The 19,287-nt window shown below is 35.3% G+C and overlaps 2 protein-coding genes across 4 annotated transcripts in view; both read left to right on the top strand.

The window, feature by feature from the left end:
* The window catches only part of LOC134273180 (ribose-5-phosphate isomerase-like), a 74,945-nt gene extending 61,925 nt beyond the window's left edge, over positions 1 to 13,020 (top strand). The window contains exon 9 of the mRNA XM_062755360.1: positions 13,007 to 13,020. The gene's annotated coding sequence lies outside the window, so the exon portion shown is untranslated. The remainder of the gene's footprint in view (positions 1 to 13,006) is intronic.
* Positions 6,512 to 16,958, top strand: LOC134273176 (zinc finger protein 37 homolog). Of its 3 annotated transcripts, none has more exons than XM_062755352.1 (7): positions 6,512 to 6,578; positions 7,847 to 7,944; positions 11,272 to 11,416; positions 11,669 to 11,851; positions 12,691 to 12,768; positions 13,000 to 13,041; positions 14,317 to 16,958. In XM_062755352.1, exons 2-7 carry the CDS (start codon positions 7,864 to 7,866, stop codon positions 16,770 to 16,772), a joined length of 2,985 nt encoding a protein of 994 aa, XP_062611336.1. In that variant the 5' UTR covers positions 6,512 to 6,578; positions 7,847 to 7,863; the 3' UTR covers positions 16,773 to 16,958. The 3 variants fall into 3 exon arrangements, with proteins under 3 accessions (XP_062611336.1, XP_062611337.1, XP_062611338.1); XM_062755353.1 differs by lacking the exon at positions 6,512 to 6,578 and adding an exon at positions 6,807 to 6,961; XM_062755354.1 differs by lacking the exon at positions 6,512 to 6,578 and adding an exon at positions 6,817 to 6,976.
* Positions 16,959 to 19,287: the final 2,329 nt, after the last annotated feature.

Consider the following 19,287-nt stretch of genomic DNA (forward strand, 5'->3'; position numbering starts at 1 on the left):
ATAGTGAAAATACATGAATTATTTGAAAATCTTATTCTCTGCTCCTGGGTATTGAATTAACTAACTAAGTGCTTTGTTATGATGACAAGTAGTGCCTCTACCAAAATTGTGAATTTCATTATGGCCCCAGGGTCATAGGGGTTTGGTGTGGGGGGGGGGGGAGCTCTTTAGATTATATAGTGAAAATACATAAATTCTTTGAAAATCTTCTTCTCTGCTTCTGGGTATTAAATAAACTAAATAAGTGCATAGTTATGATGAGCAAGAGTGCCTCTTCCAAAATTGTGAATTTTATGGCCCCAGGGTCAGGGATTCTAGTGATAGGGTGGGGCTTTATTGATTATACAATGAAAATACACTAAATCCCGTACTTTCAAAGTTTTTTCTCTGCTCCTTGGTAAAGCAGATGAACTACCTATTAGTTTGATTGAAGGGTCCTAATCTTCCAGAATTGTGAATTTCAAGGCCCCAGGGTCAGGGGTACCATAAAAGACATATCTTTGCTGTTAATTATATACTGAAACTGGATGAATTGTTTGAAATCTGCTTATTGGTATTTATCAAATATTTTTGAAAAGCAAGGGTGCCTTTTCAAAAATTGTGCAATGTGTGGATCTAGGTCTAAGGGTCAGGGGTTCATGTGTGATTGGGGCATTACTGATCATGCTGAATATTACCGATTACTTGAACTGCATTTTTTGTTACCCTACCCTGCCTATGGGTATTAAGTAAAAAAACTAAGCAACTGCTAAGTGTATTGTTATGATGATCAATTGGTGCCATTATTTCAAAATTGTGAATGCCATAGCATCTGGATTAAAACATGAATCAAATTCAATCACTGGAAAGTTGTTGCATAATGCTCAGGTGACCTATAAGGCCCATGGGCCTCTTGTTAAAAGGCGTTATTACGCCTTTTACTTTCAATACATAACTAAACATATTTAGTCCAACAGAGGGGGGGGGGGTGTATGCAGAAATCGTACCTTTGGGACATAAATTTCACAATTAGATATAGGACTAATTTCTCAAAAAATAATTTAAACAGATAGCAATTAGATTTCCAGGAAAAAAGATTATTAAATGCGTCATATATTTTCAATGTTGAACCAACTAAGTCCTTCTTTCATACCAGGCACACCTCTACCAAGGGTCATTGATTTCAATTGCTCATTTTACCCATGCAAATAGTTGCCTTTTTTTCCAAGAAGAGAGAAAAATATCTTTCAATGACATAAATTTTAATACACTGTACATGGCAAGCAAAGCTCCAAGACAAGTCTGCCTATATTTTAGATCTTCACAAGTTTGTCTTCTCTTAATACGAATGCAAACAGTTGTCAGTGAGATGTGCATAAATAAAGATGGTTTTAATTAAGTCTTTCTATATTTATTAACATAAGATAATGCCTTTTCCTTTTCCTTTTCATGTAGGCCTGTAATACGAGTGCGAATGGGGTAAACCCCCTCCAAACACACACTTTTGAGGAAAAGTCTTGCTACAGTTTAAATATTATAATTAACAATTGGTTTCTTGGTTCCTGAACATTTTGTTGCAGTATGTAAAACTGTGACAAATTATTGCATTTAAATAAATTTTTACCGAGTATTTCCCCCACGAATTTGGCCAGTGGAGTGTGTGTGTGTGTGTGTGGGGGGGGGGCTATTAAAAGCACGGGCCTGTTAAATGCAAAATAATGGTTATTCAAAAAGCATAATAACTTTTTTGGAAAGGCATAATAACGCCTTTTAGAAAGGCGTAATAACGCCTTTTAGAAAGGCGTAATAACGCCTTTTAGGAAGGCGTAATAACGCCTTTTGGAAAGGCGTAATAACGCCTTCTAGAATGGAAAGGCGTAATAACGCCTTTTATCCTGCAACTACCTATTGCATTGACCTAATAAAGGTAACCTAATAAACCAAAGCTTTATCCGGTCACTGCCCTAATAAAGCCTCGTGCATGTATTTCGACGTTCCAAAAGCATTGTGACGTCACGTATACTGCAATGTTTACGCCATGGCCTCATAGTTTCAACTGCAGAGATGTGCTTAGATTTGTCGGAATTAGCTTGTTTTGGACGCTCAAATGTAAAATTTTGTTGCAGGATAAACAAAATACACGATAACTGTCTTGAAATATAAGCGATATTTGGGCTCGGGTCGAAAACGTAAGAGGGCTCGGCAAGCCTCGCCCTCTATCACGTTTTCTTACCCTCGCCCAAATATCGCTTATATTTCAAGACAGTAACCATGTATTTTATATTTAGAAAGGCGTTATAACGCCTTTTAAAAAGGCATTATAACGCCTTTTGGAATGGAAAGGCGTAATAACGCCTTTTTTCGCGTTATTACGCCTTTTCAAAAGGCGTTATAACGCCTTTTTAATTTTTTTTCTCTCTAGATTGATCCTAATAGGCTTTCGTAGAGATCAATGCAGAATATTACACAAAACGTAAAAACAAAGTTGAGATTTTTCCGTTTAATGCATCGAGATCATTGCAAAATGTAACCAGAAGTCTCTGTCGAGACTGTAGCTCTACTGGTTTGTACTTATTACAAAGGATGAGAAAAGAAGCCATTGCCATCAGACCAAAACTGTAGAAGGAGTAGCGTTTTAAAGGGAATTTCAAAGACATTTCTACTTTTAGTAACAATGGCAACACTGTTCATCATATCAAAAAACGATGTACTATTTTATGTATCTTATTGTAGTCTACTTGTTTGCAAAGTAATAATGACATCAGACCAAAACTTTAGAGGAGTAGCGTTTTAAAGGAATTTCACAAAAAATTCTATTTTTAGTAACCATGGCAACACTGTTCATCGAAATCAAAAACCGATGCACTATTTTGTGTATCTAAGTGTAGTCTACGTGTGTGCCAAGTAATATTGAAATCAGACCATAACTGTAGAAGGAGTAGCGTTTTAAAGGAATTTCACAGAATATTCTATTTTTAGTAACCATGGCAACACTGTTCATCGAAATCAAAAACCGATGCACTATTTTATTTATCTTAGTGTAGTCTACTTGTGGGCCAAGTTATTTTGAAATCAAATCAAAACTGTAGGAGGAGTAGCATTTAAAAGGAATTTCACAGAAAATTCTATTTTTAGTAACCATGGCAACACCGTTTCATCGAAAACCGATGCACTATTTTATGTATCTTAGTGTAGTCTACTTGTGTGCCTAGTTATATTAAAATCAGACCAAAACTGTAGGAGGAGTAGCGTTTTGAAAAATTATTTACAGACAGACGGACGGACGACGGACACCTTACTATCGCAAAAGCTCTTCTGGTCTCTGACCAGTAGAGCTAAAAACGGGACTTTGGAAATTATTACAATTTGCGGAGTTCAATTTCGTCGAGATTTAGAGAACAACAAGAACGCTAAAATTAATGCATATATAAAACTCAACTTTTAGTCAGTCAGGTTGGTTGAGAGTTTTCAAATGAGTTTGGGATAAAGAAAGAAACGAAAAAGAAAAACAATTTAAGGAGAAATAAACATGCTAATCCTCACTTGAGATCTGATTTTGTCATTTACGAGTATATATAAATTGATTTCATCAGTGTTGCAAAATAGAAACGTGTCTTTTTTTTTGGGGGGGGGGGGGGGGGGGGGGGGTGGGGTGGTGTTTATGGCACGCCAAATTCACAAAAATGAGCAAAACATAGTTTCACAGTCGATAAACTAGGTTTATCGGTTGTAAACTATAGTTTACGTAATGTAAACTATAGTTAACAACGTTAATCTATATTTTACATCTGTAAACCATAGTTAACGCGATAATCTATGTTTCAGAACCCTAAACTATACTTAACACCGAAAACAATCATTTGTATGGCACGCCAAATTCACAAAAATGAGATAAACCTAGTTTCACATTTGATAAACTAGGTTTATCGACTGTAAACTATAGTTTACAAACCGTAAACTATAGTTAACAATTCGTTAACTATAGTTTTCATCTGTAAAACTATATTTAACGGTTGTTAACTATAGTTTACGAATGATAATCTAAGTTTATCTGTCTGTAATAAGCGTTAACAATAGATTTTGTTGATAAACATAGATTCACGTTTGTAAACTATAGTTTACAATCGTAAACTATAGTTAAGAGTTGTTAATCATAGTTTCACAAATCGTGAAACTGTATTTATCAGATAATCTATGTTTTGCAATCGCAAATGATAGTTTTCGGTGTTAAGTATAGTTTACGGTTGTGAAACATAGATTATCGCATTAACTATAGTCTACAGATGTAAAATATAGATTAACGTTGTTAACTATAGTTTACAGTCCGTAAACTATAGTTTACAACCGATAAACCTGGTTTATCGACTGTAAAAATATGTTTTGCTCATTTTTGTGAATTTGGCGTGCCATACATTTGCAATTGCAAAACATAGATTATCTGATAAAGACAGTTTCACGATTTGTAAACTATAGTTTACAACTCTTAACTATAGTTAACTGTTATCTGATAAAATATAGTTTCGATTTGTGAAACTATGATTAACAACTCTTAACTATAGTTTACGATTGTAAACTATAGTTTACAAACGTGAATCTATGTTTATCAACAAAATCTATTGTTAACGCTTTATTACAGACAGATAAACTTAGATTATTATTCGTAAACTATAGTTAACAACCGTTAAATATTGTTTTACAGATGAAAACTATAGTTAACGAATTGTTAACTATAGTTTACGGTTTGTAAACTATAGTTTACAGTCGATAAACCTAGTTTATCAACTGTGGAACTATGTTTAGCTCATTTTTGTGAATTTGGCGTGCCATAGGTGTTAATTTCGATTTCGTTAATTTGATCAATGTATCAGTTTTACTTTTGCTTTTTGATAGGAAGATGCATGAAATTCAGAAAAAATCTATTAATTTGAATTGCCAGGGGTTAGAGCGGATGCTCAGGAGCGGCACGTAGCAATAGAGTGGGCCCTGGCTGCGCACCCACCCACCCCGTTTTTACCAGACATAACGTTTACTATCGAAAATGTTCATAGACTGAGAGGCTGTTGGCCCCCATCCACTCTTTGCTACTATATTCTGAAATAGGGTTTTTTTTTTTTTTTTTTTTTTTTGCTTGTCAACTTTTTTTTAGGTAAGTAAAACAAATTTTCTCAGGTTGCCCCCCCCCCCCACTTTCAAAAACGATGCTACGTGCCTGCTGGGGAGTCAATTCTTACGTCGCGGGTTCCAGTGGCGGATTTAAGGGGGGGCGCACCCGGCGCGCGCCCCCCCTAAAATTGTCAAAGTTAGCGTAAATCAAATATGTCTACTTGGTAGACCTCATTTTCACCCTTCAAAATCTCTAGAATCCAGGAGCTTCCGGGGGCTTCGCCCCCTGGGCCCCCACCAGGGCTTTGGTAGACCTCATTTTAACCCTTCAAAATCTCTAGAATCCAGGAGCTTCCGGGGGCTTCGCCCCCTGGGCCCCCACCAGGGCTTTGGTAGACCTCATTTTAACCCTTCAAAATCTCTAGAATCCAGGAGCTTCCGGGGGCTTCGCCCCCTGGGCCCCCACCAGGGCTTTGCCCTGGACCCACTGGGGGCCTCAAGGCGGCCCCCAGACCCCTTGCCTAATTTTGGCGCCCCCCTAACTCCAAATCCTGAATCCGCGCCTGGGTTCAAATCCTAATGTTAGACGTGGAGACCGGTACCCTCGGATGAGCACAGGAGTCGGCAGTTTCACCAATAAACTAGAAATAAAGTTAAAATCAGTAAAAACCTAGCCATGAGCTTCGCCTCACGAAGCGAAGCTCATGGTAAGGTTTTCACTGATTTTGACTTTATTTCTAGTTTATTGATGAAATTGTCGACTCCTGTGTGATAAGACCATGTAAACCAAGGTCTTGCAGTGCTGGCACGAAAAAGATCCCTCGCTGCTCAATGGCCATGATTGCCGAGTATTGCTCTCCACCGGGAAGTGGTGGCGTCTCCATACTTATAGTAAGTTAAATTATATAAAAATTCTAGAGAGAGACGTTTAACAACAATCAATCAATCTACTCAGGTGAGCTAAAACCAATGGACCAGATAAGGTGAAACTAATGTGAAATCCTCCTGACGTGGTTTAGATTCAAAATTTACAACCTGTATGGTCTTTTATTTCCGAAACGATATTTCATGTAATATTAAAGTTCAATTACTATAGTATTTTTACATTTTTTCGAGGAGGAGGGTGTGGGGCTGGGGCTTAGGAGAACAATAAAGAAGAATTCTGAATATAAGAGAACACTGTCGGAGTGTCCAAGAAACAATTGATTAATGAAAGGAAATATATTTGGTTTTTAGAATCATTTACTAAACATTTCTACTGGATGAGAAATCAAATTAAAAACGGCATTTTCAAAAGCCTGTGACATCATAGGAGAGTGGTAATAATAGTATGAATTCAGTGATGCCTTAAATAAATTAGCTATTCCTCTTACAATGAGCTAAGGCGAAAAGGGGGGGTGGGGGTAAATCCGTTTCACGTACAACTTAACAACGATGAAGTCACTTCCGGTATAGGTAAAATTAGGGGGCTTTCCTGCAGAAGATAGAGAAGGAAGGTCAGCATTTCTTTTAGTTTAAAACAAGAAAACCGATATATCTAAGATAAGAAGAGTTACTGGTTATGATATATTCCAATATTTTTATTTAAGTAAGCATAACTACATATATTCTTGTTGTCCAAAGTCGAGTCGTACGTTGGCGTCATGGCGGACAAAATATCCACTGACTAACGAGTATTTTTCCATCAAAGGAAATCAGAACGGTGTAATATATCTGTTGCAAATAGGTTTCTTCTTTGAAAGTTTCGTTTATGAATCCAGGGTATCATGTATAGCGTGGTATTCACCATTGTATGCATAAGGTAAACATGTGGTAATGTCGGGAACCAATTTTATCCACGGTGTGCCTGGAAAGGGTGGTATAAAATTAGGAGGATAGGGTAAAAATGTACATGGTAAAACTAGATCCTTTAGATAGACTATTTCAATTGAATTATACTATTTCATATTAAATACACCCTTGTTAAGCCAATTTGACTTTGTTCAATAAGAGATGGAGGGCTCTTTAGTGAGTATAACTAAGTCACCTGGAGATGCATACTCCGCTCCAATCTCTACCCAGAGTTATCGTTCCGCTAATACCTCTGTCAACGTCTAAAAAGTAGTAAGGAAGTGGAGGGACGTGATTTTTTTTTAAAATGTTGTTTAAAATTGTCAACAAGAAGATTAACACATTTACATTTCTATATATGTGTTAATGCTGCAAGTTGTTTGTCTATAAAAACTAAATCATGTTGATATTTATCGACAATGCATTTTAAATTTTCCACGTTTGTAACATCCTACCGAGAAATAATCCCTTATAGGATATGGTGAAAAAGCGATATCTTAAAAGAATATAAAAGTTTTACATTTATAATTTATGATGCAATACGTAAAAGTAAGTTTTGCCAAGAATCTTGGCATTTAGACATTGACAGAGGTGTTGTAACGAAGCGAACGACAACTCTGGGTAGAGATTGACTCCGCTCAGGCATATTAGTCTGAAATATCTGATGCTTTCCTGGCTTTTTGCGATTTTGATGTTTTTCATGCCAGGAATAAAATATCAAATTAATCGTCAGAAAGCCAGGAAAATGTCGGATATTTCGGACTAGGGCGAATGAGCCCACCTCTGAAATTTCCACAGGTCAATGATATTTTTTCCTGTTCATAACTCATATTCTTTACTGAATTTATCTTTAATGAGTCTTGTCACTGTTATAGGTATGGTCATGCACCTTTTACATACAAACATGCATGTGATAATATTGTCCTCTTTGTAGGTGGCTATATTTACAATATGGAGCAGGCTGAAGTCAAAGAAAGTGAACTGGAGGAAACACTCCTAAAAGATTCTGTAATGCATGATCTCGATGCATTGGTGAGATGAATATAAGTATATATATACTGTAGGTTCTATAACTTGTGCGAGTTAGTAACTGCATTTTCATTCATTCTTGCTCCATATCTTTTTTTTCTCACCTGAGCCAACTCAGCCAAAGTGATCATTTTTTTAAAACTGAAAGTGACTGTCTATTGTGTGGTGCTTGTCATATAAACTTATTGTTTTGACTTCAAAAAGCACCTAGCCAGCTTTAGGAAAAGCCACAATTTAAAGTGTCCTTGCATGGGTAAAAGGGATTTAAGTTTGTTCAAAGGGATGCACCCTGTTTCAAGGGGAGGTAATTCAGAATCAGTTAAAATTAAATGGCATCATTTAAAAATTCTCATCTCAATAACCATGGGTCAGAAAGATAAAACCTATTTGAAAACTTTGATCAATACATGGTGTAATTCATTTTGTTCAAAACATAAACTTGAGGATAGTGCAGGGCAACAATTGATTTGGCAGTCAAATCTTTACAAAGACATATAGATGAAGGGGAAATTTAAATTCTTCTCAAATACAGCAAAGCCAGGATTTAGTCAGAACTGATATAGAAGCATTCTTAGGTAGTGAAGATTCAAGCTTTTTAGCTCGCCTGAGCCGAAGGCTCAAGTGAGATTTTCTGATCACATTTTGTCCGGCGTCCGTCCGTCCGTCTAGCTGTCTGTCTGTCCGTCTGTCTGTCTGTAAACTTTTCACATTTTCGACTTCTTCTCAAGAACCGCTGGGCCAATTTCAACCAAACTTGCCACAAAGTATCCTTGGGTGAAGGGGATTCAAGTTTGTTCAAATGAAGGGCCATGCCCTCATTCAAGGGGAGATAATTGGGAATTAATGAAAATTTGGTGGCATATTTTAAAAATCTTCTTCTCAAGAACCACTGTGCCAGGAAAGATGAAACTTATGGGGGAACATCCTCAGGTAGTGTAGATTCAAATTTGTTCAAATCATGACCCCCGGGGGTAGGGCGGGGCCAAAATGGCCGACCAAAGTTTTACATAGAAATATATAGGAAAATTCTTTAAAAATCTTCTTCTCAAGAACCACTGTGCCAATTTCAACCAAACTTGCCACAAAGTATCCTTGGGTGAAGGGGATTCAAGTTTGTTCAAATGAAGGGCCATGCCCTCATTCAAGGGGAGATAATTGGGAATTAATGAAAATTTGGTGGCATATTTTAAAAATCTTCTTCTCAAGAACCACTGTGCCAGGAAAGATGAAACTTATGGGGGAACATCCTCAGGTAGTGTAGTGTAGATTCAAATATATTCAAGTCATGACGCCCGGGAGTGGGGTTGGGCCACAATGGACGATCAAATTTTTACATACAAATATATAGGAAAAATCTTTAAAACTCTTCCTCTCAAGAATGACAAAGCCATAATTCATCATATTTATATGGGAGCATGCTCAGGTAGTGTAGATTCAAGTTTGTTCAAATCATGAACCCCGGGGGTAGGGTGGGGCCAAAATGGCCGACCAAAGTTTTACATAGAAATATATAGGAAAATTCTTTAAAAATCTTCTTCTCAAGAATGACAAAGCCATAATTCATCATATTTATATGGAAGCATGCTCAGGTAGTGTAGATTCAAGTTTGTTCAAATCATAACCCCCAGGGGTAGGGCGGGGCCAAAATGGCTGACCAAACTTTTACATAGAAATATATAGGAAAATTCTTTAAAAATCTTCTTCTCAAGAATATAATTCATCATATTTATATGGAAGCATGCTCAAGTAGTGTAGATTCAAATTTGTTCAAATCATGACCCCCAGGGGTAGGGCGGGGCCAAAATGGCCGACCAAAGTTTTTAAAGATATATATATATAAGAAAATTCTTTAAAAATCATTTTCTAAAAATAGCAAATCCATGATTGGTCATGGGACTACTTTTGGATTTAAACTTTACAATAGAAAGCCATTTTCTACTTTTTCCTACCCTTAGTGCTCAGATGAGCGATGTGGCCCATGGGCCTCTTGTTCAAATAATGACTCCTGGACCACGCACCTTTAATATACCGAACTTTTTTGTAAACTGGACTATTTCTGCTTTTTTGTGGTCAGCATGCTCAGGTTAGTAATGAACCTCTTGTTTTAATACTAGTCCTTTCTTTGTTATTAATGAACTAAACAAATTTCTTAATATTTTGTTTTTATTAGTTGCTCACTATTTACTGTGAAGATGTTTATTGAGAGTTATCTCCCTTGTCTTACTTGGCCACTTTTTCTGCTCTGTTTTCCTTGTTCTTCATACCCTCCCAGGAAACGACATTAACAGTTGTCCGATTGCACGGGACAAGTAAATCATTAGTTACATTAGTTTATAAACAAAACAATAAATTGAACAGTTGACATTGTTTTTGCATACAGAATCCCTCAATAGCGCTTCTGGATCATACTTGTACTTTTATTTAGAAATCGGGTACGTTATTGTTTTCTTTCGTAGTTTACAAAAATATATTCTCCATCTGACAACTTATTATGAACTTACGATACATACTTTCGAAAAGATATAATAGAATAGTTTATTTATTCACTTACAGTTCTAGAACACCAGTTGTTCTCGATGCATCTTGATTCAAAACATGGTTACTATTTTCCTTTTAGCGTGGGGAGGGGGGGGGATTAAATTTTTTTTTTTAAAAATGTAAGGTATTATTATTAGTGCATTGCTGTGTGTGTTTATAGGATAGTAAATGACAGGAAAGTTTTTTACATATATTCAGTAACAAATTAAGATCTTTAAGGTATTTTCTTTTAAATTTTTGGGCAACCAAGTTTTGCCTGAAGGACAAGTGAATATAAAAGTTAATGTCTATCCCTGGCTCCTCAGACATGAATCATTTTGGAATTTGCATCAAGGCAATACATGCTTTCACTAGATTTAACATTTTAAGTATAATAACTCATTTTGCATTTTGCACTGTATAAAGTCTAAAAATCATCCTATATTTTTCCCATTTTGTAAACTGCCTCCTTGTTTATTTTTTTTCATAATCACAACAATTCTGTAATGGTGAAAGTATATTTTTTTTGTAATTTGATGTTTTGACATGCAATAACTGTTTAGAATTTTCATACTACAATGCAATATAGTATTTAAAGAGTTTTAGCTGAAAACTAAAATGACTGTGGTCACAAAGCAAAGTTGAAAATTTGTTGATCCCATCATTTCATTTGTTTGAAAACCATTGCAAAATTTAACTTTTTTATGACCAATGTATTGTCAGGTTCTGCAAACAGACAATAAAAAAACAAAACAAATTGGATTGAAAGTGGTTTCTGTAAAATTTTAAATCAAGAGTTTTCTCTTTTTTTAGCTGGTAAAACTACTTGAATACGGAGAGGAAAGTATGCTGATTACTGCAAACAGGACTACCATTCATGTAATAGGATCAAACAAGGGAAAGAACTTTCTGTCACATGACCAGGACTTGGCAATGAGGTTTCACAAGTTCTGTTTTGGTAATTACTTTATCTGCATCCGATCTTTCAACTAGCCAATGCTGGTTTTAGCTGGTATTAGATATAGTAATAAAAAAAATCATTTAAAAATAGAATTGCCAATAAAAAGCACTTTTATTACATACATAAAGCAGAGAAGAATTGTTTAAAAAGGTATTTTGAAGACAATGAGGATTATGTTGATTTCAGTCTCTGTCATGATTTATCTTAAAAGTAAATAATGGTTCTAGTAATACATTCTTTGTACAATAGAAGATTCAATGGAAAACAGTGTAGACCAGAGTGTGTCTTCAGTATTACCTAAAGTGGACAGTGAAGTTGAACCTGACGGCTTAAATCTGGATGATAACCTTTCTCAGTCAGATGTCAAAAACACAGCGCCCAAGTCTCCTGTTGTTGTTAAACCCAAAAGAAAGAGAGGCCGGCCACTCAAAGGTAATAACAACAGCAGCAACAATCACAATTCTGGTAGATTTAATCAGCCTCTGAAGATTGATTCATATGTAATTAAAGAAAGAGGGACTAATAAGTGTTACCACAAGCCAGTACTGTAAAATCACATATTTTCAAGGGGCTAAATTTTCGTGGTTTGAGAAAAATATATTTGTTCACGGGGATTTGATCTTGTGGTTGAGGAATTGTTCAGTAGTAATATATCTGAATAATTGCATTTCGTGGTGGACATAAATTCATGGGCCTCTTCATACCTTGGAATCCACGAAAATTGAACCCCACGAAAATTAGGGATTTCAAAGTATTTGTTAAAATGTATGTGTCTACTAAGACAGCCAGCGTACCTTTGATATCCACTTGCATTTTATTTTTGCAGTACGTAACATTAAATCTTTGAAAAATATTGCTCTTCTCTGAAAAAAAACTTGCTTATTTACAATGAAATGCAGTATCTATCTTGAGGAAAAACTGTGATGAATTTCAAGGTCTTAGTGCAATTATAACTATATGTATTAGATCCCATTACCCTTATAAATGATATTCTTTAGCTTGTTCTTTTCTTCTTAAAGGCATACAGGCAATTACTTTTCTCAGTCAAAATAAACAAATGCTTTTCTATTTCTGCAAGATACATAATAAAATGATACCTTCACTGGAAATGAAACAATTATCTTTAATCACAATTCACATTACAAGATATTGAATAATTCATTTCTTAAATGATAAATCGTTAGAATTTAAATTATTTCTTACATTCCATGACCTGTCACTTTGAGCAGTACAATACATGTACTAAAATTGTCTTCTTTACTGCCTTTCAGTTGCTAAGAAAGCTGAAGAACAGAAACAGCTAGATGATGAGGATACAGAAGAGAAGCACGACATGAGTGAAACAATGGGTAAATAGACAGTCTCATTTAAACAGTAACAATGAACATACAGAACCATGATATTTCGTATTTAAGAATTTATTTTTTTAAAAAGCTTGGACTTGAACATGCCGTGGGCTTATTTCTCTTTTTTAAATTCAAGCATTGGAGGGAAAAAAATTTCAAATTATTGCTGGAAAATTTTTATGTTCTACTGTTCAGTGATGGTGTTGTGACAAAAGATTTGTTTTGTTTCTACAGATACCAGCTTTGAAGAAAAAGAATGTGAAGTTTCTAGAAGTGGTAAATACAAATATTTATACAAAGAAATTGAGTATTAAATGATACTTATATTTAATTTGCAGAATAGAATTTTTTTTAATTTTAATTTCTATATATGCATTTTATTGGAATTTATTTTTTTTATTTTAAGTAAATTTGCAAGAAACACCATATGCAAAGAGAAATTACATTTGTAACTAACCCTACTAACAATACCAAGAGTTTGATTTTTAGAAGATGTTTGAGTTATTCAGTGACAATATTTATAAAATCTTAATAAACCAGGTCTTCCAAATTCTGCTATAATTCCAACAGGTATTTATTTATGTATTCTTCTTCAAAGTAACTGCAAACCTCCTCTGGAGTATTATCACAGACTTCATTTGCTCTGCATGCCCAGCAGAAGCGTGTCGTTAAAATCAAAACATTTCTCCGTTACTTATATACCTAAATTGTATTCATATGAAGCAGAATTTATTTTAAAACCTTCTACATGAAAAGAAGTTTCTTGCTGTGTCCTTAGAATTGATATATCTTTTTATGTCCCCCTTCGAAGAAGGGAGGGCATATTGCTTTTCAGCTGTCTGTCGGTCCATTTAGTTTCCGTTCATTTTCTTTGCAACTGTTGCACATACTGAAATGAAATTTGGTATACAGGTAAATCACATGAAAATCTAGGTCAAGGTCTGTTTTGGGTATGATCTCACCATTTTTGACAGAGTTATGCCCCTTGGACTTAGAAAAATTCCAATCATTTGCAGTTTTTGTTCATCTTCTTCGCAACTATTGCACATACTGAAATGAAATTAAGCATACAGATTTATCATATGGATATCTAGGTCAAGTTTTGTTTTGGGTATGATCACACCATTTTTGACAGAGTTATGCCCCTTGGACTTAGAAAAAATTCCAATTATTTGCAGTTTCCCTTCATTTTCTTTGCAGAGGTTGCACATACTGAAATGAAATTTGGTATACAGATTTATCAGATAAATATCTTGGTCAAGTTCTGTTTTGGGTATGATCACGCCATTTTTGACAGAGTTATGCCCTTTTGGACTTGGAAAAATTCCAATTTGGGGGGAGAGGGGCATAAGTGTTTTACAAACATCTCTTGTTTTTTTATTTGGATGATATATTAAGGAAAGCAATTGATGGCAAACAAAAAACAAAACTTAACGAGACTGAGTCTAATTATTTCTGTCCTAGGCATAAGTGTTTCACAAACATCTATTTTAAGTGCATTGTTTGATAAATCTTAATTAATTTTTCTAAAATATATTTCTTTATTTTAAGGGAGAAGAATCAAAAAGAAGGCATTTGAGTCTCTTGGATATGTACCATTGGGAAAGAAGAAGCGAAAGATTAATATCAGTACAGAAATAAGCTCAAGTGATTCCTTCAAGTCCCTCGTCAAACAATCTCCCCATAGATCTCCAAGTCCGAAGGAAGTAAACCCAGAAATGGCAGAACCTGATACTACAGAGAGAGAGGATGAAATGGTGGCAGATACTGAAGAGAGCACTGACCTGGAACAATCTGGAGGAATGGAGGAAACACCTAATAAGAAGAAAAAGGGTCAGCATGTCTGCCAGACGTGTGGTGAAAAATTCAGCACACAGAGTCTGATAGAGAATCATCTGCGATTAATGCACAAAGATGTATGGGCAAAAATTCTGGAGGAGGAAACCGATATCCTGGTATCTCTGGGTTTAGAACAACCTGTAACTGCTGGAAATCTGAACGCAAGTAAATCCAAACGAGGAAGAAAGAAAAGGGGAGTGTCTAATGCAGTGGAATCAGGGGAGGAGAATATTTTGTTTGACTGTCAGAAATGTGAAGCAAAGTTTACTAACACAAGGAATTTAGAAAAGCATGTGTTGACAATGCATGGGGATGAAACCGCAACTTCAGCCCAGATGGATGAGGAAGAACACAGTCTGAGCGAAAAGGAGATGCAAAGTGCTGGAATAGATGTCCTGAGAAAAAAAGTCATAAGGCATAAGAAAAAAATAGATTTCAATTTATTAGCAGTGACAATGAAAGTTGATGAGAAAACATACAGAAAACATGAAAACTTTGTTACAGGTTCTGAATTTAAGTGTTATACTTGTAAAGAGGATTTTGAGAGCATTGCTTCATTGATTAAGCACATGAAACAAACAAGACATGATGGTTTGGAGGAAAATGCAAGAGATGGAAAAAGAGAGCTTGTGACAGTTAAAAAGAAAAAGAGCCCAACTATCTACAAGTGCAGTAATTGTAGGGTACAATACTTCATAAAGGAAAACTGTGTACAGCATATTGAGGAAAAAAGATGCAAGCCAATGTGGAGGAAAGTTTGTCCCATGAAAGACTGTGATCTAAGTTTTGATAATAACAACTTTTTCATGAATCATATGAAGACCATTCACGATTCTGATTATCCCTTCTTCTGCTCAAGCTGCAACAAAAGTTTTCTAAGGATCAGAGAGTATGAGAGCCATTGTAGTTACCATAGGCGCATAAACAACAGCCTGATGAATCCGGGCCTGCCAGTGATGTGCAATGAGTGCGGCTTACGCTTTCCCACCAACTTTGATGTAAACAAGCACAAGCTAGAGGTTCATGAAGCCAACAAGAAATTCATTTGCGATGTTTGTGGCAGGAAGTTTAGAAGGGAAGACAATATGAGGCTCCATCTCAAAACACACCAGAAAAAAGAGAATGATCCAGAATTACAGTGTAAAATATGTGAGAAGTTTTTGTCTTCCAAGGATAGCTTGAAATTGCATCAGAAGTTTATGCACTCAGAAGAAAAACCATGTGTCTGTGAAATTTGTGGGCATCGAACAAGGCAGATGGGCAGCTTACGACACCACATGAAGGTGAGGCACTCTGATGATCGCCCCTATGAGTGTGAGTGGGAGGGATGTGGCAAGACTTTTAAAATCTATCAAGTTTGGCAGTCCCACTCACAATCCCATGCCCTGGCAGCAGGTGATGTTGACAAGGCCAAAACGTATGGAAGGCTTCAGTATTGTGAAATTTGCCAGCGTTACTTCCCTTGTAGGACGGACATGAACAACCACATGCTGATCCACTCCAACGAAAAAGCTATCCAATGTGACATTTGTCAAGCCACTTTCAAAAGGTACGGAAGTCTGAAAAGGCATATGATGAATGTTCACAACAAGCTGATAACTGGAGGTCTCTCGGCAATGAAGATGCAAGACGGATATTTTCCTCGTGCAAAACCCAGGAAAAGAGTCTTGGCTATTCGAAAACCTAAACCCTATCAGAATGAGCAGGTTCAAACTAAGGACTCTATACCAGACTTGCAAAAGGTAACAGTCTTGAAACACGAAGAACTTGAAGAACTTGAAGAACATGTAGAACAAGTTGAGGAGTACCAGACAGAAAGTACTTATGAATTACAACATTCTGAAGCACAGGAAAAACTACTGCAGCTTCTGGCAGACGCTAGCTCAGATGTCACAAAAGTGGAGGAGCAGGGCTCTTCAGCAACCCCAGCAGTGAGGGACTTCACAACAGAGGCCGAGTCACAGGCTGAAATTCTGGAGGCTGTCAAGGAGTTTGAGGTAGAAGAGACAACAGATGAGGTGTGTTTGGACAGTGCCGGGGAACAGGTGATTTACCTGAACTCTTTACCTAATGAACTTATCTCAGCTCAGAACACAGGTGGGGTGATTTATGCTGTGAGGAATAGTGATGGGAGCTTGTCTTTGCAGTTAGCACCAGAAGATAGTTAAGGTATAGACAAATATAAATGGTAAGTAAAAAGGGTCCAAACAATTTTTTTAATACTCTGTACAAATTAATTATTTACTTTATGGGAGTGAAGTGTTATACTAAAATACTTCAATGTTTGTGTCAGTCGTTAAACATTATTTGTCTTGAGATTATCTGTCAAACTTTAAATAATTTGCTTTTTATTGTTTCTTATTATTATTATTTTTCTTCTTCTTCTTCTTCTTCTGTCCGTCTGTAAACAATTTTTCAAAATGCTACTCCTCCTACAGTTTTGGTCTGATTTCAATATAACTTGGCACACAAGTAGACTACACTAGGTAAAACATAATTCTGTGTAGGGTTCGATGAACATGCCGTTGTTATAAAAATAGAATTTTTTGTGAAAATCATTCAAAATGCTACTCCTCCTACAGTTTTGGTCAGATTTCAATATAACTTGGCACACAAGTACACTACACTAAGATACATAATTCTGTGTATCGCTTTTGCAACACGTGAAATGACCTAAAAATAGAATTTTTTGTGAAAATAGCCACAAATGCTACTCCTCTACAGTTTTTAGATTTCAAATAACTTGGCACACAATAACTGTAAGGTACATATATTGTGTATCACTTTTTGATTTCGATGAACGGACATGCCGTTGTTACTAAAAATAGAATTTTTTGTGAAAATCATTCAAAATGCTACTCCTCCTACAGTTTTGGTCTGATTTCAATATAACTTGGCACACAAGTATACTACACTAAGGTACATAATTCTGTGTATCGCTTTTTGATTTCGATGAACGGTGTTGCCGTTGTTACTAAAAAGAGAAAAATTTGTGAAAATCATTCAAAATGCTACTCCTCCTACAGTTTTAGTCTGATTTCAATGTAACTTAGCACAAGTAGACTACACTAAGATACATTATTCTGTGTATCGCGTGCATGCACGTGCCGTTGTTACTAAAAATAGAAGAATTTGTGAAAATCTTCAAAATGCTATCCTCCTACAGTTTTTAATCTGATTTCAATATAACTTGGCATACAAGTAGACTACACAAAGATACATAATTCTGTATATCAGTTTTTGATTTTGATGAACGGTGTTGTCGTTGTTACTAAAAATAGGAAAAATTTGTGAAAATCATTCAAAATGCTACTCCTCCTACAATTTTAATGTGATTTCAATATATTGGCATACAACTAGACTACACACAGCTATAACTTTATATATCGGTTTTTGATTTCGATGAACGGTGTTGGTTATTACATAAAAATAGATTTTTTGTGAAAATCATTCAAAATGGTATGGTCACCATGCTCATGTATGCACGTGATTGCACGTATAACTTGGCACACAAGTAGACATACACTTGAATGAGCGTATTTTTTTAATAATTTTGGATTAAATACTTTAATATTGTGTATTAAAAGTATAAATTTTTGTGAAAAACACAAAATGATATGGTCAGTTTTGACGATTTCAATATAACTTGGCACATGTGCACACTAAGATACATAATTCTTTATATAGGTTGTTTCAATGACGGTGTTTTTGTTACTTAAAAAAAGAAATTTCTTTGAAATGTTGTTAAAATGCTACAGATCATACAGTTTTGTCTTATTTCAATATAACTTGGCACACAACTAGACTACACTAAATACATAATTCTGTGTATCGTTATTTGTCATTATTCTATTTATTGCTTTTGTAAAGTTTTATATCCCAACTGCTACTTTTCTCTTTCTTTATTATAAGTACAAACCAGTAGAGCTTCAGTCTCGACAGAGACTTCTGGTTTGTTATTTATATTTGTACTCATGGTATTTTCACGCTGATCTATCAAGCAAAATAAAGTTTTGACTGATTAAGATTTGATTTTATGAAATATGTCTAACTTAAGAGTTTTCTCCAGAGATAATCTTTAAAAAAAAAACTGTAGTGATTTTTAGTTGTTCTTTTCAAGATTTTTGAACTTGTTATATGCTATATGAATATGTTAACTTGACATTTTTAGATTCTGTCATCAATAAAGGTATTTCTCTTGTTGGTACAATGATTTATTTGTACATCGCATCAGATTTTAAGCCATAAAGTTCCATTATTTTCTGGAAGAAGATGTTTCTGTGATTTTGCTTCAGACATTTGGAATACATAGAATATTGAATATGTATTAATCACTATATTATATATGTCTGTCCATATACTGTAGAGTTGTCTGCCCATTTTTCTATCAGACTACATACTTGTGGTATGCGTAGAAATATGAGAACTTTGTATGGCAAAAATCACAACTTATTAATGACAAGGGGTAGGTAAAAAAGGTTTTCATATTAATTCATAAGCATGCTGTCATGCATTATTAATTTTTTTTTATCCATAATTGTATGTTTAGCAGTATGAAGATGGAAAAAAACTCAGTGCTGAAAATATCCTCTATTCTGAGTCTTTCCTTAGGCCTAGCTAATATAAAACATTGTTTGCAGTTGCCAAAAGACCATGTAGATATGCCCTTGATCCATTTTATTT

This window comes from Saccostrea cucullata, unplaced genomic scaffold (assembly GCF_032062105.1).
Source record: "Saccostrea cucullata isolate Sc308-1 unplaced genomic scaffold, CSIRO_AGI_Scuc_v1 ctg137, whole genome shotgun sequence".
Taxonomy (NCBI): Eukaryota; Metazoa; Mollusca; class Bivalvia; order Ostreida; family Ostreidae; genus Saccostrea; species Saccostrea cuccullata.